The 25,587-nt window shown below is 35.5% G+C and overlaps 1 protein-coding gene across 3 annotated transcripts in view; it reads left to right on the top strand.

Moving 5' to 3' along the window:
* FNDC3A (fibronectin type III domain containing 3A) overlaps positions 1–25,587 on the top strand; it is a 163,289-nt gene that overhangs the window by 121,059 nt on the left and 16,643 nt on the right. For all 3 annotated transcript variants that reach the window (XM_059996200.1, XM_059996201.1, XM_059996202.1), the window contains 15 exons: positions 1,188–1,247; positions 2,368–2,506; positions 4,226–4,279; positions 6,319–6,443; positions 6,814–6,988; positions 8,712–8,798; positions 16,558–16,696; positions 17,228–17,296; positions 18,112–18,230; positions 19,836–19,941; positions 20,029–20,204; positions 21,676–21,789; positions 22,512–22,661; positions 22,765–23,048; positions 23,153–23,365. In XM_059996200.1, coding sequence (XP_059852183.1) covers positions 1,188–1,247; positions 2,368–2,506; positions 4,226–4,279; positions 6,319–6,443; positions 6,814–6,988; positions 8,712–8,798; positions 16,558–16,696; positions 17,228–17,296; positions 18,112–18,230; positions 19,836–19,941; positions 20,029–20,204; positions 21,676–21,789; positions 22,512–22,661; positions 22,765–23,048; positions 23,153–23,365 — 2,010 coding nt within the window. The remainder of the gene's footprint in view (positions 1–1,187; positions 1,248–2,367; positions 2,507–4,225; positions 4,280–6,318; positions 6,444–6,813; positions 6,989–8,711; positions 8,799–16,557; positions 16,697–17,227; positions 17,297–18,111; positions 18,231–19,835; positions 19,942–20,028; positions 20,205–21,675; positions 21,790–22,511; positions 22,662–22,764; positions 23,049–23,152; positions 23,366–25,587) is intronic.

Here is a 25,587-nt window from a genome sequence, read left to right as displayed (position 1 = left end):
AATAGCTAGTGTGGGGAAGAAAGGAAAGAGAAACTGCTCCAGTGACTGTCATCTAGCAACATAAGGTTATAAAAATGTCCTATCTCCTTCTCTCTTTTGAGACTTCCTTGTGTTTATTCTATTTCTTTTTCTTAAAAGAGACAAAACCTACCTAAGAGGTAAACAGAGGGTAAAGGAGCATCAACGTAAAGGTTTCTTTTTGTGTTAATGGCTGTTCTAGTTTGATATGGCTGCTTTCTATTAAGAGGAAGGATTTATCTCCGTTTGCAGCCTGACCAGAGAGCACAAGAGGGACATTAGTCAACCTCAGTCACCTTTTTTACCCTGCACCAATTAAGGTCTCTTTCTGAGGCTGCTACTACAACTGCCTGATTCATTAAGGTGTACTTCTATCAGTGAGACATGTTTCCTTTCTCATACGATTCACTGGCTTTGATTTGAGAAACAGGATAGCTGTGGAAGGAAAGTGGGAGGGAGGTGGGAGGTTGGAGGAAGAAGCCCATAAAGTGGAAAGGAGAGAAACTTAACTGAAGGAAATGAAACAGAGAACAGTGATTTAAAAGAAAAGGAAGAGAAAACAGGCTAGTTTGTTGGCTACATACCCAAATAATAGTTGTATCAAATGATTATTTAAGAAAATATGTGCCATTATATTTGAAAATTTAATAGTGGCCATAAAAAATGCTTTACCTTAAATTATGATTCAGTTTTTTTTAATCTACTCATTAAACTGTAACATTTTAAATAAAGTTCCATGTTATATTTTAAATAAAATCCAGTAGTGGCAGACTCCTTGTAGAAATTTGGTAGGTTTGATTTCAGTAGTACATGTGTTATTTAGCATTCTAATTATATACCAGTGGATTTTTAAATAATTGAAAATGGTTCTGTTTCTTCAGTAAGCTAAGTATCTTCCCTAACTCCACAGGGTGGGGAAAAAAAGTCTGGCTTACACAACTGATTTGCTTAGCATACCTTTTTGTTTTAAAGTGGTATTCAGGTACATGCTTAAGTTCGGCATATATCTTAATTACACAAATTGCATATTAGTGCAATCTGAATGTGGTTACAGTTGGAAAAGTAAGAAGCAGTATAATTTCACAAAGTACCACAAACTGTAGTGTACATAATACATATCCTCTGGAATGCTTTATCATACAACGAAATGTTGCCTTTTTTTTCCCCAGAGGAGAAGAAACCAGTGTCACTTTAAATGATCTCAAACCAGCTACAGATTACCATGCAAAGTAAGGAATTCCTATATGTTGCTTTTATATGAGATAGCATAGGGTTTGTTTGTTTTTAATGATTTCCTTAAAAGTCTAGAATATAATTTAAATATTAATTTTGGATTAAAAACATGGGTTTTGTGGACTTTGATTTTTCTTGTGGTATAATTATCAACACTTTCCAAAAAAAACAAAAACATTTAACTCAAATGTTATAATGAAGTGGTAAATCACCCTGTTTGTAGGACCTAGGGATTAGAATGAATATACAGATAATATGTATAATATAGCTGTAATATCTAATTCAGCACTGGAAAATTGTCCCAGCTTTTGAAACTTTTACAAAACAGAATCATAAATAATATTTGCTACTTACGTATTTTTACTCCATCCTATTTTGTACAAGTTTGGGATATTAAAACTCTGAGAATTTCATAACATTTAATTAGGATAACTTAGATACTACTGTTTTGTTCTGCACCGTTCTTCTTTTATAATTTACCGAAATTATTTTATAGACTCTAGGGTCTCCCCAGCTGGGACTCAGTATAACGATTTAGTCAGTCACCTCTTTTTAAAAATAACACTTGTAGTTGGGATTATTCCTATTAAACTATTAAATTAAGTCTTCAATTATACATCCTATGGATAAACCCAAAGTATCATCCAACCTAATATTTTTCAAACTGTGGATTGCAACCATTATTGAATCATAAAATTAATTTTGTGGGTTATATTCAGAATTTTTAAAGTTAAATATCAAATGGAATAGAAAGTATCAGTATATTACCCTAGTTAAGGATATTGTTTCAGGGTACTTGTGCATGCATGCGTGTATGTGTGTGTGTGTGTGTGTGTGTGTGTGTGTGTGTGTGTGTGTATAAATGCATATCTCAGAGACACAGTCACAGTTTAAAATGTATTCTTATTTTCGGCAGTCAGAAAAATATGAAAGCCCCTGGCCTATTCTATTTTTCTTTTTTTTAAGGGTCACCCTTTATTTCTGATATGCATATTTTCTCAATAGAACATTTAGAGGGCATCTTACTGACTTGCCCGTACTTAAATGTGATGCTATAGAATGGTAGGATACAGTGATTCTATCTGCAGGTTAAAACAATTTATTCTATCACCTTAGAGTCCAGGCAGAATACAATTCTATAAAGGGAACTCCTTCCGAAGCTGAAACCTTTACCACCTTGAGCTGTGAACCTGACATACCTAATCCACCAAGGATAGCCAATCGGACCAAAAATTCACTCACTTTGCAATGGAAGGTAAGAATATTCTCTAGAGTATTTCCAACTGGACATTTGTTTTCCTTTTTTTTCTTCTGTAGTATTAAACTTCATTTGTTTTTGGAGACAAAAAGGTTTAAGCTAAATTGCTCTTGCTCTTCACATGTATTAAATAGGCATTTGTTCCTTATAAAATAACACTCTTATTAGTGTTATTAACACTCATCAGTTTTCCTTACTGATGTATAGCAGAAAAGATTGATTTATAATTAGCAGCCCTTATACTGAATTTGTGATGACACTGCAATGTGTAATTCTCAGGCTCATTACTACTTTCTATAATACTCTGTAATGACACCTTTATATCCTGAATTTTATCCTAAAATGAGATTCATAATAACTAGACTCATAGTTTTTAAAATATTAATAGGTCTTAAAGGAGGAATAAAATTATTTTTAATAGAATAATATATTTTTGATATATAAATATTTGTGCCCAGCTACACAAGAAGATGTAATGAAATGGAAAGACACTAGATAGAATTGGTAATTCACACACCACAGACATCATTGTCATTGGTGACATGATTTTCTGAAATGATACCTAGGTCTTGGTAAATTTTTGAATAAAATTAAGTACAAGCTTTCCCAACTTGCATAGTAGTTGCATTTGGGGGAATACAGTAACTGTTAAAACTATACCACAAATACCTTGTAAAATGGAATTAGGGTCTAGGCAGTAATAATTATAAACAGATATTTCACCTGTATGGATGTCCAGAAGCACATTCAGAAGTCCTAGAGGAAAAGAACAATTCTTCATTGTACTGAAATGAAGGTGAAATTCTTTAGTTTTAGAGTGATTAAATACTGGGGAAAAAATGACCAAAAAAGCTGAAATTTTCACCACTGAAAATTAACAGATTGGTGAATTAGCAGTCTTAGGCGGTTGACACGTGGAGTCTAGAAGCAGAGATCCAGACAGTATGCCCTCTTGGAGTTCCTTTCAGAACACTAGTTCTTTCACTTTTTAGTGTATTACACAATATCACTTTCAGATTGTAAGTTGAGTTTTAATGAAAATGACAGGATCTATCCCAGGAGCTTAAAGCTGATAAAACCTTCTGATAAAAGGCAGTTTATTTATTTATTTTTTTAAAGGATTATAGGGCTTCCCTGCTGACTCAGTGGTTAAGGATCTGCCTGCCAATGCAGGGGACATGGGTTCGAGCCCTGGTCTGGGAAGATCCCACATGCCGCGGAGCAACTAAGCCCGTGCGCCGCAAGTACTGAGCCTGTGCTCTAGAGCTCACAAGCCGCAACTACTGAAGCCTGCACGCCTAGAGCCTGTGCTCTGCAACAAGAGAAGCCACCGCAGTGAGAAGCCCGTGCACGGCAACAAAGAGTAGACCCCGCTCGCCGCAGCTAGAGAAAGCCCACACAGCAACAAAGACCCAACACAGCCAAAAATAATAAATTTTTTTTTAAAAATTATAAAAGTTAAGAGATCTTGAGAAAAAGAGATTGTTCAGTGTTCATAAAAATTTGAGTAGCCTCTTGATTTGTTTTATTTTCTTGAAGTTAAAAGGATTATAGGATACGCATGTATTTCTGTATTCTCTGTGCACATTTTTCCAGGGCTAAATCCCAGAGAACATCTGCAACACACAATAGATGCCTTAGATTGGATCGTCACAATATCTTTTATAAAAGTACTAATTTGTACTCATTTTGTTTGTTTTTTGGTGTTTGTTTTAGGCACCTAGTGACAATGGTTCTAAAATCCAAAGTTTTATTTTAGAATGGGATGAGGTAAGTACATTTAAACTTTTTAAATTAGGCTAAAATGTATGCATATCCTCAGGCAGAAATACCTTTTTGTTTATGAGTCAGCTGATGGTGTTCTTAGAAACCATTACTGACGTTTTCAACTAAACCACCATCAAAGCTATCACTTGGTTAATTAACTGGATGGAATATTTTCTTTCACATCAGCCTTAAAGGCAAGCATGTTCATTTACTGTGACTGCTTTAACAAATTACCACAAACTGAGTGGCTTAAAACAACACTTTTATTCTCTTAATAATTCTCGAAACCAGAAATCCAAAATAGCTTTCACTGGGCCAAAATCAAGGTGTCACCACAGCCGTGCTTACTCCAGGGACTCTAGAGCAGAACGCATTTCCTTGCCTTTTCCAGCTCTGGAGGCTGTGCTCATTACTTGGTTCATGGCCACATCAGATTGCCTTTTCTCCCCCTGCTGCCATTATCACATGGCCTTCCTCTTCTGTCTTCAAGTCCTTCTCTGCTTCCATCTTAAAAAGGACACTTGTAATTCCATTTAGGACCCACCCAGATAATCCAGGATAATCTCTCCACATCTCAAGAGCCTTACCTTAACCATATTTGTACAGTTCCTGCTACCATGTGAGGTAACATTCACAGGTTCCTGGGATTAGGATCTGGGTAACTTCGGGGGCTGTTATTCAGCCTACCACAGCAAACATACTGGGCTTTATTGTTTAGTACTTTGTTTTACTGTCATTTATATATATCATGTTCTCTTTTGCGCTGCTGCTTCACTGCAGCTAAGAGGAGGGGCCAGAGGGAGTAGAAGAAATTCCACTGATAATTTGGGAATTCAAATTGAGGCACAACCCAAGTAAGTTTTATTCCAGAAGGTCTAAGAGAATTCAGAATTAGGAAGTCCATTGCTGTATCATAGTAACTGAGAAGAAAAACCATATCATCTTAATAAATTATGACAGATATTTGATAAAATTTATCACCCATCTCATTTAAAACTCAAAACAAATTAGGAATAGAAAGGTAATTCCTTATTTGACAGTTTTGTATTAAGTGCAGTACTATCACTAAACAATAAAAGCGCTTCTAGTCAAAGCAAATACAAGTCAAAGTTGCCAGTTTTCCCCACCTTTATTTGACATTATTCAGGAAGTTACAGCTAATACAGTATGATTTGGAATCAAAACAAGAGGTAGAGCTATGGTGGCTGGGCTGGGGGAGCAAGATTATCATTTTTTAGAGATGACATGATTTTCTATTTAGATAACTTGATAGAATCAACTATAAACACGATTAGAACTAAAATTAGAGTTCAATAAAGCAACCAGATTCAGACTAAAGGTATTCTTTGAAGCAGAGGTCACCCTAACCGCCCTTTACCTCTACCACACAATAACGAGAAATGGGTAGAAAATAAAAAATGTGTTGATTTTATGTAGCATCTTAAATTTCTAAAACTCTTCAGTTGTCCTGAACTGCAGACTTTTCTCTCTCCCATCTTAATGTCTGTAATGGGATTTTTCTCTCTGTTTTTACTCTTTCAGTATTAAATCTAAGCAGTAGTAGTGCCAAAATCTTTAAGGAAGTTTAGCAGCTATCTAGGTGGTTTGGGGATGGGTAGGGACCTTTTCTTGAAACTGTTTGCATAGAACTTTTCATAGGTTGAGGAAAGCTGCCAGTTATGCATATCAAAGATCAACCTATTTCCACCGCCGCCAGTCCCCCCATAGAGATTGTGGGATCCATACCTGGAAAGAGTTTCTTTTACTAAAAGCCAGAGGTTAAGCATCAGCTATGAAACAGGGTGCTTAGTTCAAGAAGCTATACAGAGATGCCTGCTCTTCAGTTTTTGAATTCTGCGTTAATGAACAGTGAGTATCATATAAAAGATGTGTTATCTTAGACTTCTCTTGAGATTCATGACATGCATGTAACAAAGATGATTTTTAATGTACACTAGCTAATATGTTACTATCAATTAGGAATTAATGTGGATTTCTTCTTACAGTAATGTACAATGATATATAGTAACTGTTTCTTTTAGGGAAAAGGAAATGGAGAATTTTGTCAGTGTTACACGGGCTTACAGAAGCAATTTAAAATTACTAAACTGTCACCAGCAATGGGTTGTAAATTTAGACTATCAGCCAAAAATGACTATGGTCCAAGGTAAGATACATTTTAATGTAGATATTTTAGACTATTCATTTGTATAAATTATTCACAGTCCAAATTATCCACTAAAAATTCTGCCTTAGTTATCACTTCGTTGCTATAGTTAAGATGTGTTACTAACCTAGCAAAGCTATGAGAGAATTTGTTAATTACATAAACTGCAGTTTTAAAACAATACTAATTCACTTTTAGGTATCTGACCTGGTTACCATAAAGATATTACCAAATCCAAGATATATTACTGGATTATAATTAGTTATCAAAATTATCATTTGCCCCAAAAATGTCACTTATCAAAATGAGTTCTTTGGCTATAAAAAATAACTATTTTTCATTCCTTCTTAAAAACCATTTGCTTCAACAGTGGTTTTAGTGAAGAAGTCTTATATTACACCTCAGGCTGTGCCCCTTCTATGCCAGCAAGTCCTATATTAATTAAAGCTGGGGTTACTTGGTTATCCTTACAATGGAGTAAACCCTCAGGAACACCATCAGATGAAGGAATTTCTTATATTTTAGAGATGGAGGAAGAAACTTCAGTAAGTATGTATTTTAAATATGGTATTTAAAACATTTCAGTGTGACATTAATCCTGATACAGTAAATATTGCCACAGTAGTTAGATCGTTTCCCAGATGCTTTGAAACCTTGGTTGGTTACTGTTTGGGAGGGACTGGAAGTGAGGGACAACTCAGCCTTTTGTTTTCTTGATGTGTTGGAGGGGGTTTTGGATTTTATGTGTATTTGGATACATTTTATGCCTGGGAACAACACAGACTACACTTTAAGTATATATGTTTTGGGGAAAATAAAGAGAGGGAAGGATCACCACAGCCTTAGACTAAGCAACTCTAAAAGATAAGAAAAGAGAATGTCTCCCTTCTCCAACTGTGTTCATGCATTGCTTCTCCAAGTGCCACAGAAACTTTGAAGAGCCTCACAGACTATATAGTGCAGCCTGAATCTAGTTACCAGTGTCTCATCTCCTGTAAGCTAGACCTGAGCTAAACAAGAGTTAGGCTGTCTTCTCCTAGTTATATATAGTTCCATAGCTTTTCAGAGTTACTTTGAAGCAATATGAGTCAAAACTGGCTTGGTCCATAGACAACTAATGAGAACATACTGTATAGCACAGGGAACTCCATTTAATGCACTGTGGTGACCTAAATGGGAAGGAAATCCAAAAAAGGGGATATATGTATATGTATAGCTGATTCATTTTGCTGTACAGTAGAAACTAACACAACGTTGTATAGCAACTATACTCCAATAAAAATTAATTAAAAAAATAGCTTGGTCCATTCTAGGTGTATACCCAGAAGAATTGAAAATACATGTTTGTACAAAACTTTGTACACCAATGTTCACAGCAGCATTAATCGTAATAGCCAAAAAGTGGGAATAACCGAAATGTCCATCAACTGATGAATGGATAAACAAAGTGTAATATATCCGTGCAGTAGAATACCATTCAGCCACATAAGGGAATGGAGTACTAACATATGCCACAACATGAATGAGCCTTGAAAACATTACGCTAAATAAAGAACCCAGTCACAGAAAACTGCATATTGTGTGATTCCATTTCTATGGGTATAGGCAAATCCATAGAGATAGAAAGTATATTGGTGTATAAGAAAAGAGAGAAAGTGACTGCTAACCAGAAGGTAAAGTACAGGCTTTATTCTGGAACTAGGAATTATGGTTTGGGAATTATATCTCAGTCTTTTTAAATTTTAAAAATAACATTGGGAAAGTATAAGCATTGTCCCTGGGGCTATAAATAATGCCAAACTAAATAATGCCAAACATAAGTGACATCACAACCTGCCAGCACAACCAACTATTCACCTATTCACCTAAACACAGTTATGTGTTCAGGGAAAGTTAAATATGTTAAATAGTTATGGTTTTGTTTAGCTCTTGCAACATCTGTCTGGGAAATTTCTGTTAGTTCTAGGGATAAGCTTACTGATGGTGATGTTACCATTGTCTCTCATTTTCCCTCAACACAAAGATCTTCTCTTGGCTACTGTATTTACTGAGAATAAGTGGTCTTCCCCATCCTCCTACAAATGTTCAGTAGCATTTCTGGATCTGTCTACTCAAGATAGAAGCATCAAGGTGAAGATTACCCTCAACCAAGCATTAATCACATTGCACGTAACAGAAGATGAAGAGGACCTGAGTCTTTTCACATATTCCTTATTCCCCATATTTCTGCTGTTAGACCTCTAATGAAGACTTATTTTCCCTTTCCAGGGATATGGTTTTAAGCCTAAATATGATGGAGAAGACCTTGCTTACACAGTGAAAAATCTCAGACGTAGTACAAAGTATAAATTTAAGGTAAGCTTTGAAAACCCTTGAAAGATTTGCTTGTTGTTCTTATTGTTCCTGTTTTAGAGGCAGGTACATGCCTCACTCCTGTGGGATTTTTTGGGTTTTTTTGCGGTACGTGGGCCTCTCACTGTCGTGGCCTCTCCCGTTGCGGTGCACAGGCCCCGGACGCGCAGGCTCAGCGGCCATGGCTCACGGGCCCAGCTGCTCTGCGGCATGTGGGATCTTCCCGGACCGGGGCACGAACCCGTGTCCCCTGCATTGGCAGGCGGACTCTCAACCACTGCGCCACCAGGGAAGCCCATTCCTGTGGTTTTATTTATTTATTTATTGCGGTACGTGGGCCTCTCACCGTTGTGGCCTCTCCCGCCATGGAGCACAGGCTCCAGACGTGCAGGCTCAGCGGCCATGGCTCACGGGCCCAGCCGCTCCGCGGCATGTGGGATCCTCCCGGACCGGGGCACGAACCTGTGTCCCTTGCATCGGCAGGCGGACTCCCAACCACTGCGCCACCAGGGAAGCCCCCTGTGGTTTTAAATCTTAAATATTTTGGCCTTTTCAAATGAGCTTTAGTAAGTTTTACTTTCTTACTATATAGTAATGCTTCTCAAACTTTATTTAAATTCAAAACAGTCTCAATGTTTTACAGGAGTCTTATTTGCAAAACGTGAACAAAACATCTTTTAAAATGTGGATGTCAAAAAAAAATGTGGATATCATTGAACATAGAATATGCTTTTTTGGCAGGTATATCAGAAAAAAGTAATGATATTTTAATGCTCTATCTAGTGGTGCACAGTTTCAATTGTCCAGTCACTAGTAGTTACTTGATGAAGGTGATATCTACCATGTTTCTTCACTGTAAAGTTGTTCTTTTTCTCTTTGTAATAAGTATTTTGTGAATACTCTGTAGACATCTTGTTCCTCATCAAAGTTTCACCCACTAGTTTTAACACCCATTGATAATTCTTGCCTGAATCAGTTATTCAGTAATCATAATTAATGGTTGCCAAGTGGTGATTTTTTAAATTTTATCATTCCTTCTACATTTATTAATTTGCATTATACTATAAGGAAAAGCTTTCTTTTCTCATTTATTTATATCAGTATGAACTCATGGATTCCTGTTTACTGAGTGGGTTATATTTTGTTGCTATGGCTATCAGTTATGAGGTTCAAATTGTCTTAGATTTGGGAGCCCTTGTCAGGCTGACTTATGAATTTTTTTGACATGTCCCCACCCCATCATTCTTTGAGCCCACCCTTTCTGGAACATGTTATTTCATTCTCATCTTGTACTTTCTCTTCGTCAACCTTGATATTGGCCATTTCTCAAAGCACCTGGGTCCTTTAAGTGGACAATGGTATTTAGAAGTCAACATCTGGGTAGTAAGTATACTTAATGCTATAAGGGTATTGGTACTCCTGGGCATCCTCTCAGTGGACAAGGCTAAGAACTAGACGTATGTGTGTTTGTCTTGTGTGTGTGTGTATACACACACACATACACAATTTACATGCACAAACACATTTATATTCTTATTTCTAGAATATCTATTTTTAAAAATCATGAGTTTGCACCAAAAACCTCCATTTAATCTAGTGCCATGGGTTAATTCTAATTTTCTCCCTTTCCTTATTTCTAACTCCCATCATCATCAGTGAGAAACTTTGCCCCACATATGTTCACAATATTTACTTATTGGATGAAACTCCTCCTCTTTCCTTTATATCCTTCCCTAGAGTCCTATTCAGGGTGCTCAAGTTTCTACTAGGCAGACGCTGCTGCTTCCACCCAACCTACCTCATGTCATTCTTGCTTGCTTGAGGCCTGGAGACTCTACGTCTTGCTCACTTGAAGCAGTAGCAAGCTTTGAAAATTCTTCTCCTATGGAGACTCCTGAAAATTCTGTATCTTTCCTAGTATTTCATCCATTCTAAGATATATTTTAGCTCCAACTTGGTTGGTGATATGCATTGCTATTTCTTGGTAGACAGTGCTTGAATTAGCTAATATACCAGTTAATATAAGCCAGCCTACATTTTTATGCAGAGGTTTTCCCCAGACTGTAACAGGATGCTTATTAGTTGATAAATTCAACATTTGAATTTTCCTACCATTGCTTGTTTAAACAACTTATTTCAAATAAATGATAAAAGCCATCGTAAATTGTTTTCACTATTAAAAAGCAAAAGATAACTTTTATTACTCCTTGAGAACCTATGAAAGAAAATTTTAATGATAATGGGAAATTTGATTATGCAGTGCATAATGATTATATTTGTCATGCTTTATTTTGTATATTAGCTTCATTTTTAAAACTTCTGATAACACTGGGTCATTTTAATTTTCAAATACAGTTTTTATTATTGACAAGATTTATAAAATACCTAAGAAGTATTATGTACATTTATTCTAGTTTTCCTCTTATGGTGTTGGATTGCATTTTTGCTTTAGGTAATGATTATCATACCAGCAGATCTTCAAAAGAGAAGTTGTTAATGTCTTTATAATCTGCTAAATTTATTTAAAAATTCTGGGGGTAAGGCCTAGCAATCTATTTTAGTAGGCTCTTCAAGTGATTCTGATGCTTGTGAAAATTTGAGAACCACTGATCTAGAGGAGGGAAAAAAATATTAGGAAATAGAAAATGGTGACTGTATGAAGTTTTCTAGAAGCTCAAACATTTATTTTGAATCTGCCATGCACTGGGTGCCAGCTGAGGTGGGGTTGAATCATTAAATCCTACTTCTCAAGCAAACATATCAAAATAAAATCTTAACACTCTAAAAGAAATCATAGAATACTAAGCAAAAGCAATAAAAATATTATAATGAAGGAGGTAGTGACTAAATAGTATATTATTGTTTGTAAAGAAACAATAAGGATACCATTAACATAAAATTCTAATTTGAGCAAGTTTACCAAATGCCAGAGTTCTAGGTTGTACAGTAAGGACAATCCTAGGACACTCAAAATACTAAAACAAAATTAGAACAAAAAAATTTAAAGGACAAAAGAAAAATGAAAATAAAACTTTAAAGCATAAGAGAGCAATGAGAATTCTTAAAATCATTTCAAATTCAGAGTGATAAACAACTGAACAATGCTAATTCCATCCAGTGGTTCACTTGGAAGCTGGGCTAGGACCTAGTGTCCAGATTTTCAAGAAAGAGTTAAAACCGTCAGAGACTAGTGGCCAGTCCCTATGACTTTGGGCCACTAGAAAACTAATGCCTTATTTCCTGAAGTTCCTGAAAAAATATGTTTTCAAGTAGCAAGGCTTCTAAAAGTCAGGGTCTGAGTACCTTGAGCTGAGAACCCTTAGATACCTTTACTTCAGCTTGTTACTTGTTTTTGAGGCCTTCTCACAGGTGAAGAGAAATCAAAACAGTATCTGGGTCCATCAATTTCACTTATCTTCCATCCTTGAAATTTGCTCATACATCAGCATCTATGACAGTACAGAGTCACGTTCCCTCTTCTTTCTCATCTTGTCTGTTGTCATTTTATGACGTCTCCCTTTCTCCTCTGCCCTATCTAAGTGTGGCCCAAGTTTAGTCCTTAGTTCTACCTGGAATATCCCTTTCTGCCTTGGATATATCATCTCTTTGCCTTATGCGAGCTGTCATTTCTGTCCTAAAGAGTACTAAATCTCCAAACCTGTTCTGTATCACTTTCAAGCTAATTGCTCACCTTCTAATCCAAGTTATATTTTATACCTAATCTGTCTGAAACACAGCTTTGCCTCCAAAATATAATTTCCTTAATTTGCTATAAGGTTCTTTATATCACTTTCAAGCTAATTGCTCACCTTCTAATCCAAGTTATATTTTATACCTAATCTGTCTGAAACACAGCTTTGCCTCCAAAATATAATTTCCTTAATTTGCTATAAGGTTCTTTATATTCCAACCCATTCAGTTTTTTAACTGCACTGCCTTTCACTTCTTACTTGAACTGGCTCCCTCACCACACTGAATACTCATCCTTCCCTGAGCAGAGCTCACTATTTATTATTCCCTTCTGCTCCTGTACTCACATCTTTCTATTCTCTCTTACCCAATCTTCCCCTTTTCACTGCTGTTGTCTGTGAAAACCCAGTTATCACTTCCATTTGCTTTTTCAGAGCCTTTCTGGACCATTTTAGGCCATAGTAATCTTTCTTCTGTTGCCTAATTCTTTTGATATGCATATTGCCTGTCTGCATAGAATCTGCACAGATTCTAAACTCTGAAGGTAAAAAGTGCACCACACCTAGAGTTACAGTGCTCACTCTGTGGTGGACAATAAATGAATGCTTTGATTATTCATAAAATTTGGGGGAAAATACGGTTTTATACCTTACTGGCTAACTGAAGTAAAAGGCAGTGCTGACATATATAGCTTTAAAAACATAATTAGTGGACCTTACGGTTTTTATGGAGTCTGCTTTTACTTTAAAAGCTTCCTCAGACTTCCCTGGCGGCTGGGGGGCGCGAGTTTGATCCCTGGTCGGGGAACTAAGAGCCCGCATGCGGCACGGTGCAGCCAAAGATTTTATTAAGTATATAATTTAAAAATGAGAGCTTCCTCTGGAGGGGGCACTGTAGGGGTAGGGGACTAAGAGGTACAAACTACTAGGTATAAAAAAATAAGTATAAAGACATACTGTACAACGCTGCCATATTTAAAATGGATAACCAACAAGGACCTACTGTATAGCACAGGGAACTCTGCTCAATGTTATGTGGCAGACTGGATAGGAGGGGAGTTTGGGGGAGAATGGATACATGTATGTATATATATATGGCTGAGTCGCTTTGCTGTGCACCTGAAACTATCATAACATTGTTAATTGGCTAAACTCCAATATAAAATTAAAAGTTTTTTAAAAAAAGACATTGGGACTTCCCTGGTGGTGCAGTGGTTAAGAATCCACCTGCCAATGCAGAGGACACGGATTCGAGCCCTGGTCCAGGAAGATCCCACATGCCGCAGAGCAACTAAGCCCGTGCGCCGTAACTACTGAGCCTGTGCTCTATAGGCCGTGAGCCACAACTACTGAAGCCTGCACGCCTAGAGCCTGTGCTCCGCAACAAAGAAAAGCCACCACAATGAGAAGCCCGTGCACCGCAAGAAAGAGTAGCCCCCATTCGCCGCAACTAGAGAAAGCCCGTGCGCAGCAACAAGGACCCAACACAGCCATAAATAAATAAATAAATTTCTTTTTTTAAAAAGATATTGTACAATACAGGGAATATAGAAAATATTTTATAATAACTATAAATGGAGTATAACCTTAAAAAATTGTGAATCACTATACTGTACACCCTGTAACTTATACATCAACTATACTTCAGTTTTTTAAAAAAATCTTCCTCTAGTTGTGAGGTTTAAGTAAACACTGTACTATGTTGAAAGTGTTTTGACCCCCTTTGAAGTCTAATTTGTAAAGCAGCAGAGTGAGAAAACATCCTGAAATTCTATCTGAATATGTGGGAGGACTGATGAGGAAGCCTGAGCAAAACTGAACAACTGCACTAAATTTTACTGAGTTCTCATGGGTTGCATGAGTTATTTGGGGTAATAGATTTTATTTAGATCCTCGTCTGTAGTGTCACGTCATAGTGGTCCTCACCTATGGCTCATTCATTCTGCCAGTAATTATTGAGCATCTGCTCTACGATAAGCGCTCTTCTAAACAGTAAGAATTCAACAGTGATCAAAACAGCTAATATCCTAGTGGAAGGAATAGACGACAAACAAGCAAACAAACATTAGATAGTGATAAGTGCTATGCAAGTTAACTAAAATAGGGTGAGTTGACAGAATGACTGGGTAGTCGAGGAAGTTCTGGAAATGACATTTAAACAGATCTGAATAACAAGAAGGAGGTGGCATGTCAAGATTAAAAACAACATTCCAGGCAAAGGAAATAACTGCTAACGTAAAAGACTCGAACCTTTCGAGTGGAGGTAGTCAGGGGTGGAATCACATAGGGCTTTGTAGATAAGAATTTAGATTTTATTCTGGTAAAATGAGAAGCCATGAAGCTGAGAAGTGATAAAGTCCCTCTGGCTGCCATGTAGAGAATAGATGAGGTTAAGGAAAGGAATGGAAGCTGAGAAACTAATTAGTAGTATGTTACAGTCATTCAGCAAACATCAAATAAAGGAGGCTTTAACTAAGGTTGTGGTAGGTATAGAAAACAGAGAAGTGGAGGTAGAGTACAGGATTTACTAATAGATTTGACAAATAAGTTTAGAGAAAGGATCAAAGATCCTTCTAGATTTTTGGCTTGAGTAACTAGGTAAATGGTAGTAGTGCTTATTACTGATGGGGAAGAACAGAGATGGAGCAGGTTTGGAGAAAAAATCATATCAAGTTTGATACTGGACTTGAGGAACTTTAAGTTCAGTAGAAGAGATAGGTAAAAATATAAACATAGGGCTTTCCTGGTGGCTCAGTGGTTAAGAATCCGCCTGCCAATGCAGGGGACACGGGTTCGAGCCCTGCTCTGGGAAGATCCCACATGCCGCGGAGAAGCTAAGTCCGTGTGCCACAACTACTGAGCCTGCGCTCTAGAGCCCGTGAGCCACACAGCTACTGAGCCCGTGTGCTCTGAGCCCGTGCTCTTCAACTAGAGAAGCCACCGCAATGAGAAGCCTGCACACCTCAACGAAGTGTAGCCCCCGCTTGCCGCAACTAGAGAAAGCCCATGCGCAGCAACCAAGACCCAATGCGATCAAAAATAAGTAAAATAAATAAGAATTTTAAAATATATATGTAATTAAATTTCTGAAGTGAAAAATATAATTATATTGAATAAGTATAAATTATTATAAATATGAATTATATTTATCTATTGTTGCACAACTTAGCTTGAAAAAATGAACATTTATTTAGCTCACAGTTTCTGTGGGTCAGGAATTCAGGACAAGCCTGGCTGGATGGTTCTGATGCAGGGTTTGCATGAGGTTGCAGTCAAGATGTCATGTGGGGCTACAGTCCTCTGAAGGCTTGACTATGGCTGGAGGATGTGCTTTCAAGTTCACTCAAGTGAACTTTTTGCCAGGAGTCCTCAGCTCCTTGCTGTCTCTTGGTCAGAGGTTTTAGTTCCTCACCACATGGGCTTCTCCATAGGGAAGCTACACATACCATCATTTCTTCTACATTGTCTGTCAGAAGCAAGTCATTAAGTACAGTTCAAGGGAAGAGGAATTAACCTTTATCTTTAAAGAGAGGAAATTCAGAGAATTTGTGGGCATTTTTTTAAACCCCTGAAGAATAATAAAAGAATAAGTTAAAGCAAGCCTAAAGCCCATCAAGTATCACCAGATTATAGCTTGTTCCAGTGATGACTCTTGTTTAGTATCAAAATGTTAGACTTATACTTGTATTTTCAAGACTGATTCTAAAAGGGGATTATTTTATACCTGAATTTTCTTCATATATGCTAAGTCCCTTTTTTTTGTTTTTGTTTTTATTTTTTAAATTGGGGTATAGTTGTTTTACAATATTGTGTTAGTTTCTACTGTACAGCAAATTGGTGTTCCCTGTGCTATACAGCAGGTTCTCATTAGTTATCTATTTTATACTATTAGTGTATATAGAGACGTAGATGGATCCCTTTTTGTTTTTAATGCTGAGTCCCTTTTGAAGACAAGCAATTCTCACATAAATCATTTGACTGAGCCTAGTTGTCTCTCATCACTTTTGGTCGTTAAGCCAATATCATTAGGTATCAAACATTAATTATTTTATGTCTTTGTGTTCTCATCATAGGTTATTGCTTATAACTCAGAAGGTAAAAGTAATCCAAGTGAAGTAGTTGAATTTACTACATGCCCTGATAAACCGGGAGTACCTGTAAAGCCCTCAGTTAAAGGAAAGATACATTCACATAGTTTTAAAATAACTTGGGGTAAGATATTATGCATACTTGTATATCATTACCTTTATATTTAATTAAAATGATTTGAATATTTAGATCATTTTTAAGATACTTGAATAAATTTGTTAGCTCAAGTAAGTTCAGTAAGAAATGTGAGACTCATTTACTGTTTGAGGATGGCGTTGTAGTCACACATACTAAGTTCAGATTTGATGGAGGAAGAACTTGGGGTCCACTGTAGAACTTTGAGCAGGGGCAGCAATGTGTGAAATGAAAGATTACTGAACTTGTAGCTACAGTTTCTTGTCATCCTGGTTTTCACGAGAAATTAAAATCACTTATTCATTTAAAACAAAAATTAATTGAGCACCTGCTTATGTACTACCTTATGCAAAAATGAGAGTAAATGAGATGCTGGAGTTAACTTTTTAAAAAATCATTGCAGGTGATTCTTCTTTCTTTTAGAGCAATCCTGAGTTTGGTATTCTGTCTATTATGAGTTTATGTGATTTTTTTAATTGTGTATACTCTGCCTAATAACACTTTTGCTTCTTTGGATAGACCCACCAAAAGACAATGGAGGGGCAGCCATCAATAAATATGTAGTAGAGATGGCAGAAGGTTCTAATGGTAAGAATATCTATTAAAAATTGATATTTATACCAGTCTACCTTTACTCTTCATGATTTTAAATTTTGTATAATCTCTTTTTTTTCCTCTTGATTTTTTCCTTTGTTTGTAGCATTTAAGATTTTGTCTATTATGACCCACTTTAAGTTGTAATCTCCAGAAATACAGTGACTCAAATGCAAGGCTGTTGTATAGCTATATTATTTTCTTATTTTTTTCCCTCCTTTGTTTGCACTACTCAGTTCCAGTATACCTAAAGTCTTCTGAAGGTTAGCTTACTCAGTTAGATTTATACCCAGATGTATCAGAAAAACCATCTTCTAAAACTTAACTTACATTATACTAGTTTTAGTAATAAATTCTTTGTCTAGTAAAATTTATTCTTGAATCACACATTTAACAATCTTTATTTCTATCAAATGGCCTATTTCCTTGCAAAAAATGATGTCTTTTAATTAAGACTAAACTTCCTATGGTATTGGTTCTTTCTATTCTTTGTGTGTTATAATGTTATTACCGGCCCAGTAAACACATTTAAAATGTTTAATTAAAAGTAAATTATCAATCTAAGCCAAAGTCTGTACAGAGTTACAGAGATATTTCACTTCAACAAAGCCATGCAAATTTGTCTAGGAAGCTGCACACATAAAGAAAATTAGATCATTTCCAGGAAACTCAAAACAGGCTTAAATTGTTTCTGACAAATTACATAAACACTTACCTAGTGAATGAAGCTAGGATACCTGCTGTGTCTATGATACCAAAATGTTAAACATTACCTGGTAGCTGATTGAACATAATTCTTCACCTTACAGGAAACAAGTGGGATATGATATACAGTGGAGCTACTAGGGAACATCTTTGCGATCGACTGAATCCAGGCTGTTTCTATCGTTTTCGAGTTTACTGCATCAGTGATGGAGGACAGAGTGCGGTAATACTTACATGCAGATTTTTTTTTCCAAGTTTGGTCAAATGAGATGAGATCATCAGATGCCACCTCAATTATTGAAATAAATCATAAATGTATAACGTAGGTGGTTAAATTTATAGTGACCACACTATTCTAATACATATAGTACTTAGCTTATGGTCAAAATTCAGTGAATATCTATTGTCTGGTTGCTGTTTAGCTTTGGGAGAATAAATATATGAAAACGTTGCAGATAATTTTATAAAGATAAATTTTAAGATGATGCTCAATAATAACCCTACCTAACAAAAATAGAAACAAAATAATCGTAGGCTTATTTAGTGTACCGTAAATTATGTGTATCAGGACAAACCATAAAATACCATTTACTGTTTAAATACAAATTCTAAATATCCACTTATTTCAGAAAAGTTTCACAATTATTTCACTTATTAGAGACCCCAAAACCAAAATGGACTTATATGTGCCATTGATTATATATGAGACATTTGTAATGTTCTGGAGAAGTATGTTTTTCAATAGAAGTGATTTTTTTGTTTTTTAATGAATTCAACCAAGAATGTTTCTTGGAGCATTCATAATTGTTATTATTTTTCAAATGGGATTTAATGCAATGAAAGTAGGGTTTTTTAATGAATTATAAGCATTTTGTTGAAAATGAGAGTACTGTGAAACTGAGTTGCAAGTCCTGCCCAACAGGCTTTGGATCCAATTGCTTCATTTTCTTTAATAAGAAAATCTTCCTAGGTTTAAAATAAATGCAAACCCCCACTCCCCTCCCCCCCCACCAAAAAAACACCTATCTTTCTAATATAGCATCTATAGTATTCTTATATGAATGCCTTTCTGAATAAGGTGATGACCAAATATTTTATTTATGTTTGGAATAAGTTTAAGTGTAAACCTTAATACAGTGCAGATAATGAATATGGCACTGAGTTTGTGTCAGTGTTTTTAAGAGAAAGTTTTTTAAAATAAAACTAAAAGATTTTTTTTAATAGCATAGAAATTAAAAGTAATACCAAATACCTGGAAAGATGCCAAATACTTGGGAAAACTTACCTGATTTTTAAATTATTTTTAGGGTGAAAGAAAGAAGGAAAGATTTTTTTTAATAATAAATAAATTAATGTTTAGGTTAAAAATACAGTCAGGTGGACAAAATAGTCTAAACCTCCTGAAAACAGAGCAGATAGCATTTACAGAATGTTAAAACATCCTTTTTTAGAAGAGGTTTGTAGAGCCATTTGGACATGATCAAAAATAATGTCCATTAGGTTATATGGAGGGGTTTTTTTGTTGTTTTTTTTAATTATGGAAAGAAGAAAAGAGAGGTTTTTTTGGGGCGGGGGGGTTCTGGTAACTTTCTTTGTATCTAGTAGTCACATAATACATGTCTATTTTATTTGCCTGTATAAAATTTGAGTTTTAATGATTTAATTGGGTTTGATTTTATTCAGAACTTTATTCCTTTTCTGTTGATAGTCAAGTACAGTTTCAAATTATTGGTGCAATCTTTGTGTTTGTCTTATTTTCCTCTAACAAAAGCAGTCTGATTATTTGGCTTGGGGCATTTTCGTTTTGTTTTTGCTTTTGTTTTGGCAGGTATCTGAATCTTTACTTGTGCAGACTCCAGCTGTGCCTCCTGGCCCATGCCTCCCTCCCAGATTACAGGGTAGACCCAAAGCAAAAGAAATACAGTTACGATGGGGTAATTTTCACTTTGGTAATAAATTATAATTAAGTTAGTATTAAATATATTCCTCTTGCTAAATTGCATGAATCTTTCCACCTTTAGGACCCCCTTTGGTCAATGGTGGATCACCCATTTCTTGCTATGGTGTGGAAATGTCTCCTGTAGAAAGAGATGAACCCAGAGAAGTTTACCAAGGTTCTGAAGTGGAATGTACAGTGAGCAGCCTTCTTCCTGGAAAGACTTACAGCTTCAGACTGCGTGCAGCTAACAAAATGGGGGTACGAAGACAGAGCTGACTGAATTATAATCACAGTGGTATTTCATATAACATACGTCATTGTACCCATTATTTGACCATTTTGCTTTCAACATGCAACTCCAAATTTTACAATTTTTAATAAGCCTCTGTTGATAAATAAGGGAGAAGTCAGTGTATACCATAACTTAATTGTTATAGAATCTCACTCAGTATTTTCAAACCCCACTTACACTATGTGACACTTTGGACTTTAGCTAAGCTAAAGCTTGCCTTTCAGGCAGTGCTAATAGGGTTTACTTTGTGAAAAGAGTAGAAACATGATCATAAGATGAAATACTTAGAGTTATTAAGTGTTTTGAGGCTGGTTAAATGCAGCATTTACTTTCAGTTTGCAACTAGTTGTGATTCATTTTTTGCCTAAAGGAGAAAACTTACATTCTAAGCATTCTGGTTTTGTGTGGGTTTTTTTAAAAAAATATTATGTATGTATAACTCCATAAAATGGACAAAACAGGTGATGTCTCCATTTTACTGCTGAGGAAGCTGGGGCTCAGAAAAGCTAATAGCTGCCCCAGCAGTCACACAGACGAAGAAGTGGTGGAGGCCAGCCACTTCCTCAGACCCCAGAGCCAGCGCCCTTTCCACCCAACTGTGACACCTACCGTCCCTCTGAATTAAAACTTCTGTAAGGACAAAGCAGTGATTTCTTACTTTAACTGAGTTAGCACTGTGTTTCTTTAAACTACAGTATAAAATTTCATAAAGTTAAACTGACAAGTCTCTCCCCATTATTTCAGATTTTAGTAAACTGCTGTTTTATGTCTCATTCTCCAACTGAGTTCATTATATCTGTAAACTTACTTACTTTTAAATTTCTTACATGCCAGTTTTATACACTTGGTTGGTATTCCTTACGTACGTCATTCCTTCCTTTCTGAAGTCATGATCTTGTCAGCCCCTCAAGGCTGCAGTACACTGGGATTAACATCTTTAGTGCTAGTGTCTTTAACCTATATTTTCAGGTTTGTGATAACCTGTCAAAATCATCTTAAGTAAATATTTTTTCTCTGTATTTCCAGAGAATTTAATTTTTACACCCTACTAAAGCTATTCTAAATTTTAAGATATAATTTATGCCCATCACCTCTCATGCCTTTAATTGGTATCCATTTCTTCACCCTTCACAGAATTTTTTCTTATTTATTTGACCAACCCAATTGCTGAATGCCCCGCCCTTTTTACAAAAACCAATTCATGAAGTAATAGGGGCAAGTGAAGAAACTATAGTAAATGAAACTATAAAACACCCCACATATTTACTTCCATGATCATTAATTAAATCTTTACTTTCTGTGATTTCTTTTAGAATTTTATGTCCAATTAGTCTTAAAGGAAAGGGATGATGAATTTGATTTTTTGTGAATATTTATGGAGAGCTGTGCAGTTGATAGGTGAAAAATGAAAACACTAGTTAATATTTGTTTTTCTAGTTTGGACCATTTTCAGAAAAATGTGATATTACTACAGCCCCTGGACCACCAGATCAGTGCAAGCCCCCTCAAGTTACATGGAGATCTGCAACTTGTGCACAAGTGAATTGGGAGGTATTGTAATTTCCTTGACTTATATTTAAGTGATTGAAACAGTTTATATAAAAGAATAAAGACACTGTGCATTCATCTCCATAAATTATACAAAGAGTAAGTCCTAGTTAAATTCACTTGGTAAAAAGTGAATTCTTTTTTCTCTTTGAAGCATTTAAATAAGGTATATTTACATTACAAGTATTTAGATTCTTGTTTGTGATGTGCTTTGTATTTTATCAAAGGCTTTGTCTCGGTACTGAGATATTTAGCCACGGTGAGCTTAATGTTCAGAGCAAACATTCATAGGAATTACTATAATACTATTTCTCTTATGTTTATTATCTCTAGTATATTTATTGCATATAGTAATAATCAATAATGATAATTACATTTTCATTTTCCTTTGAAATTTAACAAAGAAAATGTCCTTGTACGATTTAACATTTATATTACTTAATAGAATTGTTTTGAAGTATATTTACATTAAAGTACTCTTTCTAAAGTGTTTCAGTGATATTTCTACTTCTAATTGAAAACAAAGTTATACTTTTGACAAATCTTAAATTCAGGTGGCCTTAATGAATAAAAATGTAATATTGAACAGTTTAAATTCTGTTAAACATTTTTTAAAAATCCAAAAACAATTCAGTTTTTTATATGCTCAGGTAAAGAACATTTTTGCCCAAAAGCTATTTAATCATGTCAGGACTTAAGACCTTTATCCTCTTCTTAATTTAAAGGTCCCTTTGAGTAATGGAACTGATGTCACTGAATATCGATTGGAGTGGGGAGGAGTTGAAGGAAGTATGCAGATATGTTACTGTGGGCCCGGTCTCAGTTATGAATTAAAAGGACTTTCACCAGCAACTACCTATTATTGCAGAGTCCAGGTAAAGGCGGTCAGGGCCTTGTCACTTACTCTATCCAGAGTTTTGCGTCTTGTGAGCATTTTCATGATCGCGTCTTTACCTTTTGGGCTCTGTTAATTTGTAGGCTCTGAGTATTGTGGGTGCAGGCCCTTTCAGTGAAGTAGTAGCCTGTGTGACTCCACCATCAGTTCCTGGTATTGTGACTTGTCTTCAAGAAGTAAGTGATGATGATATAGAAAATCCCAATTATTCACCGTCTACATGCCTTGCAGTAAGCTGGGAAAAGCCTTGTGATCATGGTTCAGAAATCCTTGCCTACAGCATAGACTTTGGAGATAAACAGCCCTTGACTGTGGGAAAGGTTACAAGCTACATTCTAGACAATTTGCAACCAGATACAACATACAGGTACACAGTAAAAACTATGTTAATTTTTGCCTAGACCAGAGGGACACTTTAAATAGAATAATCATAAACTAAACTTTTTCTTTTTTTTTTAATATGGCACTTAGAATACGAATTCAAGCCTTGAATAGCCTTGGAGCTGGTCCTTTCAGCCACATGATAAAATTAAAAACTAAACCCCTCCCTCCTGATCCACCTCGTCTGGAATGTGTTGCCTTCAGCCACCAGAACCTTAAACTGAAGTGGGGAGAAGGAACCCCAAAGACATTGTCAACAGATTCTGTTCAGTACCACCTTCAGATGGAGGATAAGAATGGAAGGTAGGTGTTTCTAATTGCTTCTTTATATAGTTTCTCAGGTCTTAAGTACATAAATTTTTTTAACAATAGAAATAAATTAAGTTTTAAAAAACAGAGTTAGAAGTCTCATAAATAATTTTTAAGTATGCCATCAGAAGACATAATGAAGATTTTCTGTTTATAATTGGGAGGGTGATGCAAGAGAGAAAAAATTAGGGGAACTATTATTTGGCTCTCATCTCTAACCCATTTCCTCTCTTCAAGCTAGTAAAAGAAACGTAATCTGTGCTGGAAAATAATCTCTTCAGTGCTTATTTCCAGCAAGAGGCAGTTTTTACAGTAAATCATTGATTGGCTTAAGGCCTTTGAGATCCTTGAAGGCAGGGATTATATCTCACCCTCCTCCACACCCTCACAGGGACTGCACACTAAGTGAATGCAGTAGTTTACTTCCTCACCATCAGATCTTAGACTCTCTGAATAAATAGTCCAGTCCCCTGGCTACTCAGGTTCTTCTCTGTGCTACCATCCTTTACAGTCTCGTTACATCCATGCCATATTTTACCCCACTAAATCATGCATTTGAATTATAGTGTTACAAATAAGTGTGGTGTAAATTATTCAAATTCCAGTCTGGGTAATTTATTGATATTATGTCCAAAATAAACAATGCCATATATCTTTCACAGCCGTTACTCTAATCTTTTAAGAATTTGGTGGGTTTTTTTGTTGGTTTTTCTTATTTGTTTGCTTTTTCACTCAGTTTATTAGAAATAATTTGTATGTCTGATAGATTCAGAGTACCAGGGACAGTATTTCCCAAGATTACTTTGTTTTTTGTGTTGGGTTTGTATCTTAGCCAAGTATTCAATAATGGAATATTCAAGGTACTTGTATATAAGTACTCTCTATCAAAAGTACTTACACATTTAAAATAGCATACAGAATTAAACATACTGTATCAACAGTAAGAGCATTACACAGAGCAAATAGTATTGATCATTTCCTGAAATCTGTGCCTCTATGAATGTTCACCTTTGTTCTTGGCAGAATTTTATGTACTGTTTGTAGCCTTATCTCTGGAAGGAAATTCTTTGCCTTGCCACAGGTTTTTGGTATAGCCATTTATCTTTAATATATGTTGTTACTGTTAGGTTAATTAATTCTTTATTTTTATCCCCTTTCTAGCATTTACATTTGGGGTAGTGCAAGAAGGTTTACTGGAAACAGGTTTAATTGGTGTTTGGTTGAAAGATAATAGAACAAAGATTCTATTAAGTATAGATTATATTAGTTTATATTCTTATTTTAGAATTTTAGCCGTAATTAATATTTAGCTAGCATCTAGAGAATTGTTGTAGGGTATGGGGTATGGTCTTTGGCTGTGGAAAATAAATAAATTAAAACGTTTTATGATACTGTAAATTTACCATATAAACTTAATGCACTAAATCAATTTAATATCTTTAGTTACTTTCTTTTTACTTTTCACAACTCTTTACACTTGCTGTGGGATCATGTCAGAATGCTACCTCAGCTGTTCCCTGACCACAGGTTTTATCATCGTTCACCTTTTTTCGACAGTGGTTTTGCCACTGGTTGTTTTCCTATCATTAAAAAAAAAAAAAAAAAAAAAAAAATTGGAGATTCAAAAGGCAAGGCTTATCTAATTACTGCTTCTTGGAAATACTCTTACTAAAGATTATTAAATATTTCTTCATTTTTAATCTAACTACAGTTTTCAGACTGTTAGAACTATATGAGTATTCATTATTCATTCCTCAGCTTCCAAAAGTTTTTTAAATAGCCAATCAAAAATTTGGGGAACATTCAGCATACGGATAACATATATGATGTTAAACTTTCCATTGAACAGTTCAAGTGGATAATTTATGGGAAATTATATATTATCTCATACTGTTATGTAAATCTTAAGAAAACCTCACCAAATCAATTAAAATTATGCCTGGGAAAGGGAATTCTCTTTTTTATGTGACAAATTGTATGCCTATGACTCTAGTTAGAAATAATTTATATTGAAAATTGTGATGTACTGAGTATCCTTTAAAATGTAAACATTAAAAAACAGCAGTCAGAAACAAAGCTTATACCAGAAGCCTGAAGAGAAAAATTTAGCAATAAATTTTCAGGAAACCATGTCAAATTGGGAAATTTACTAATTCTGTGATTTTCATCATCTGCCGAAAAAACACAGATTTATTGTGTGACAAACCATTCCTGGC

This window comes from Delphinus delphis, chromosome 18 (assembly GCF_949987515.2).
Source record: "Delphinus delphis chromosome 18, mDelDel1.2, whole genome shotgun sequence".
Lineage (NCBI taxonomy): Eukaryota > Metazoa > Chordata > Mammalia > Artiodactyla > Delphinidae > Delphinus > Delphinus delphis.
This window is presented reverse-complemented; position numbering and strand designations above follow the sequence as displayed.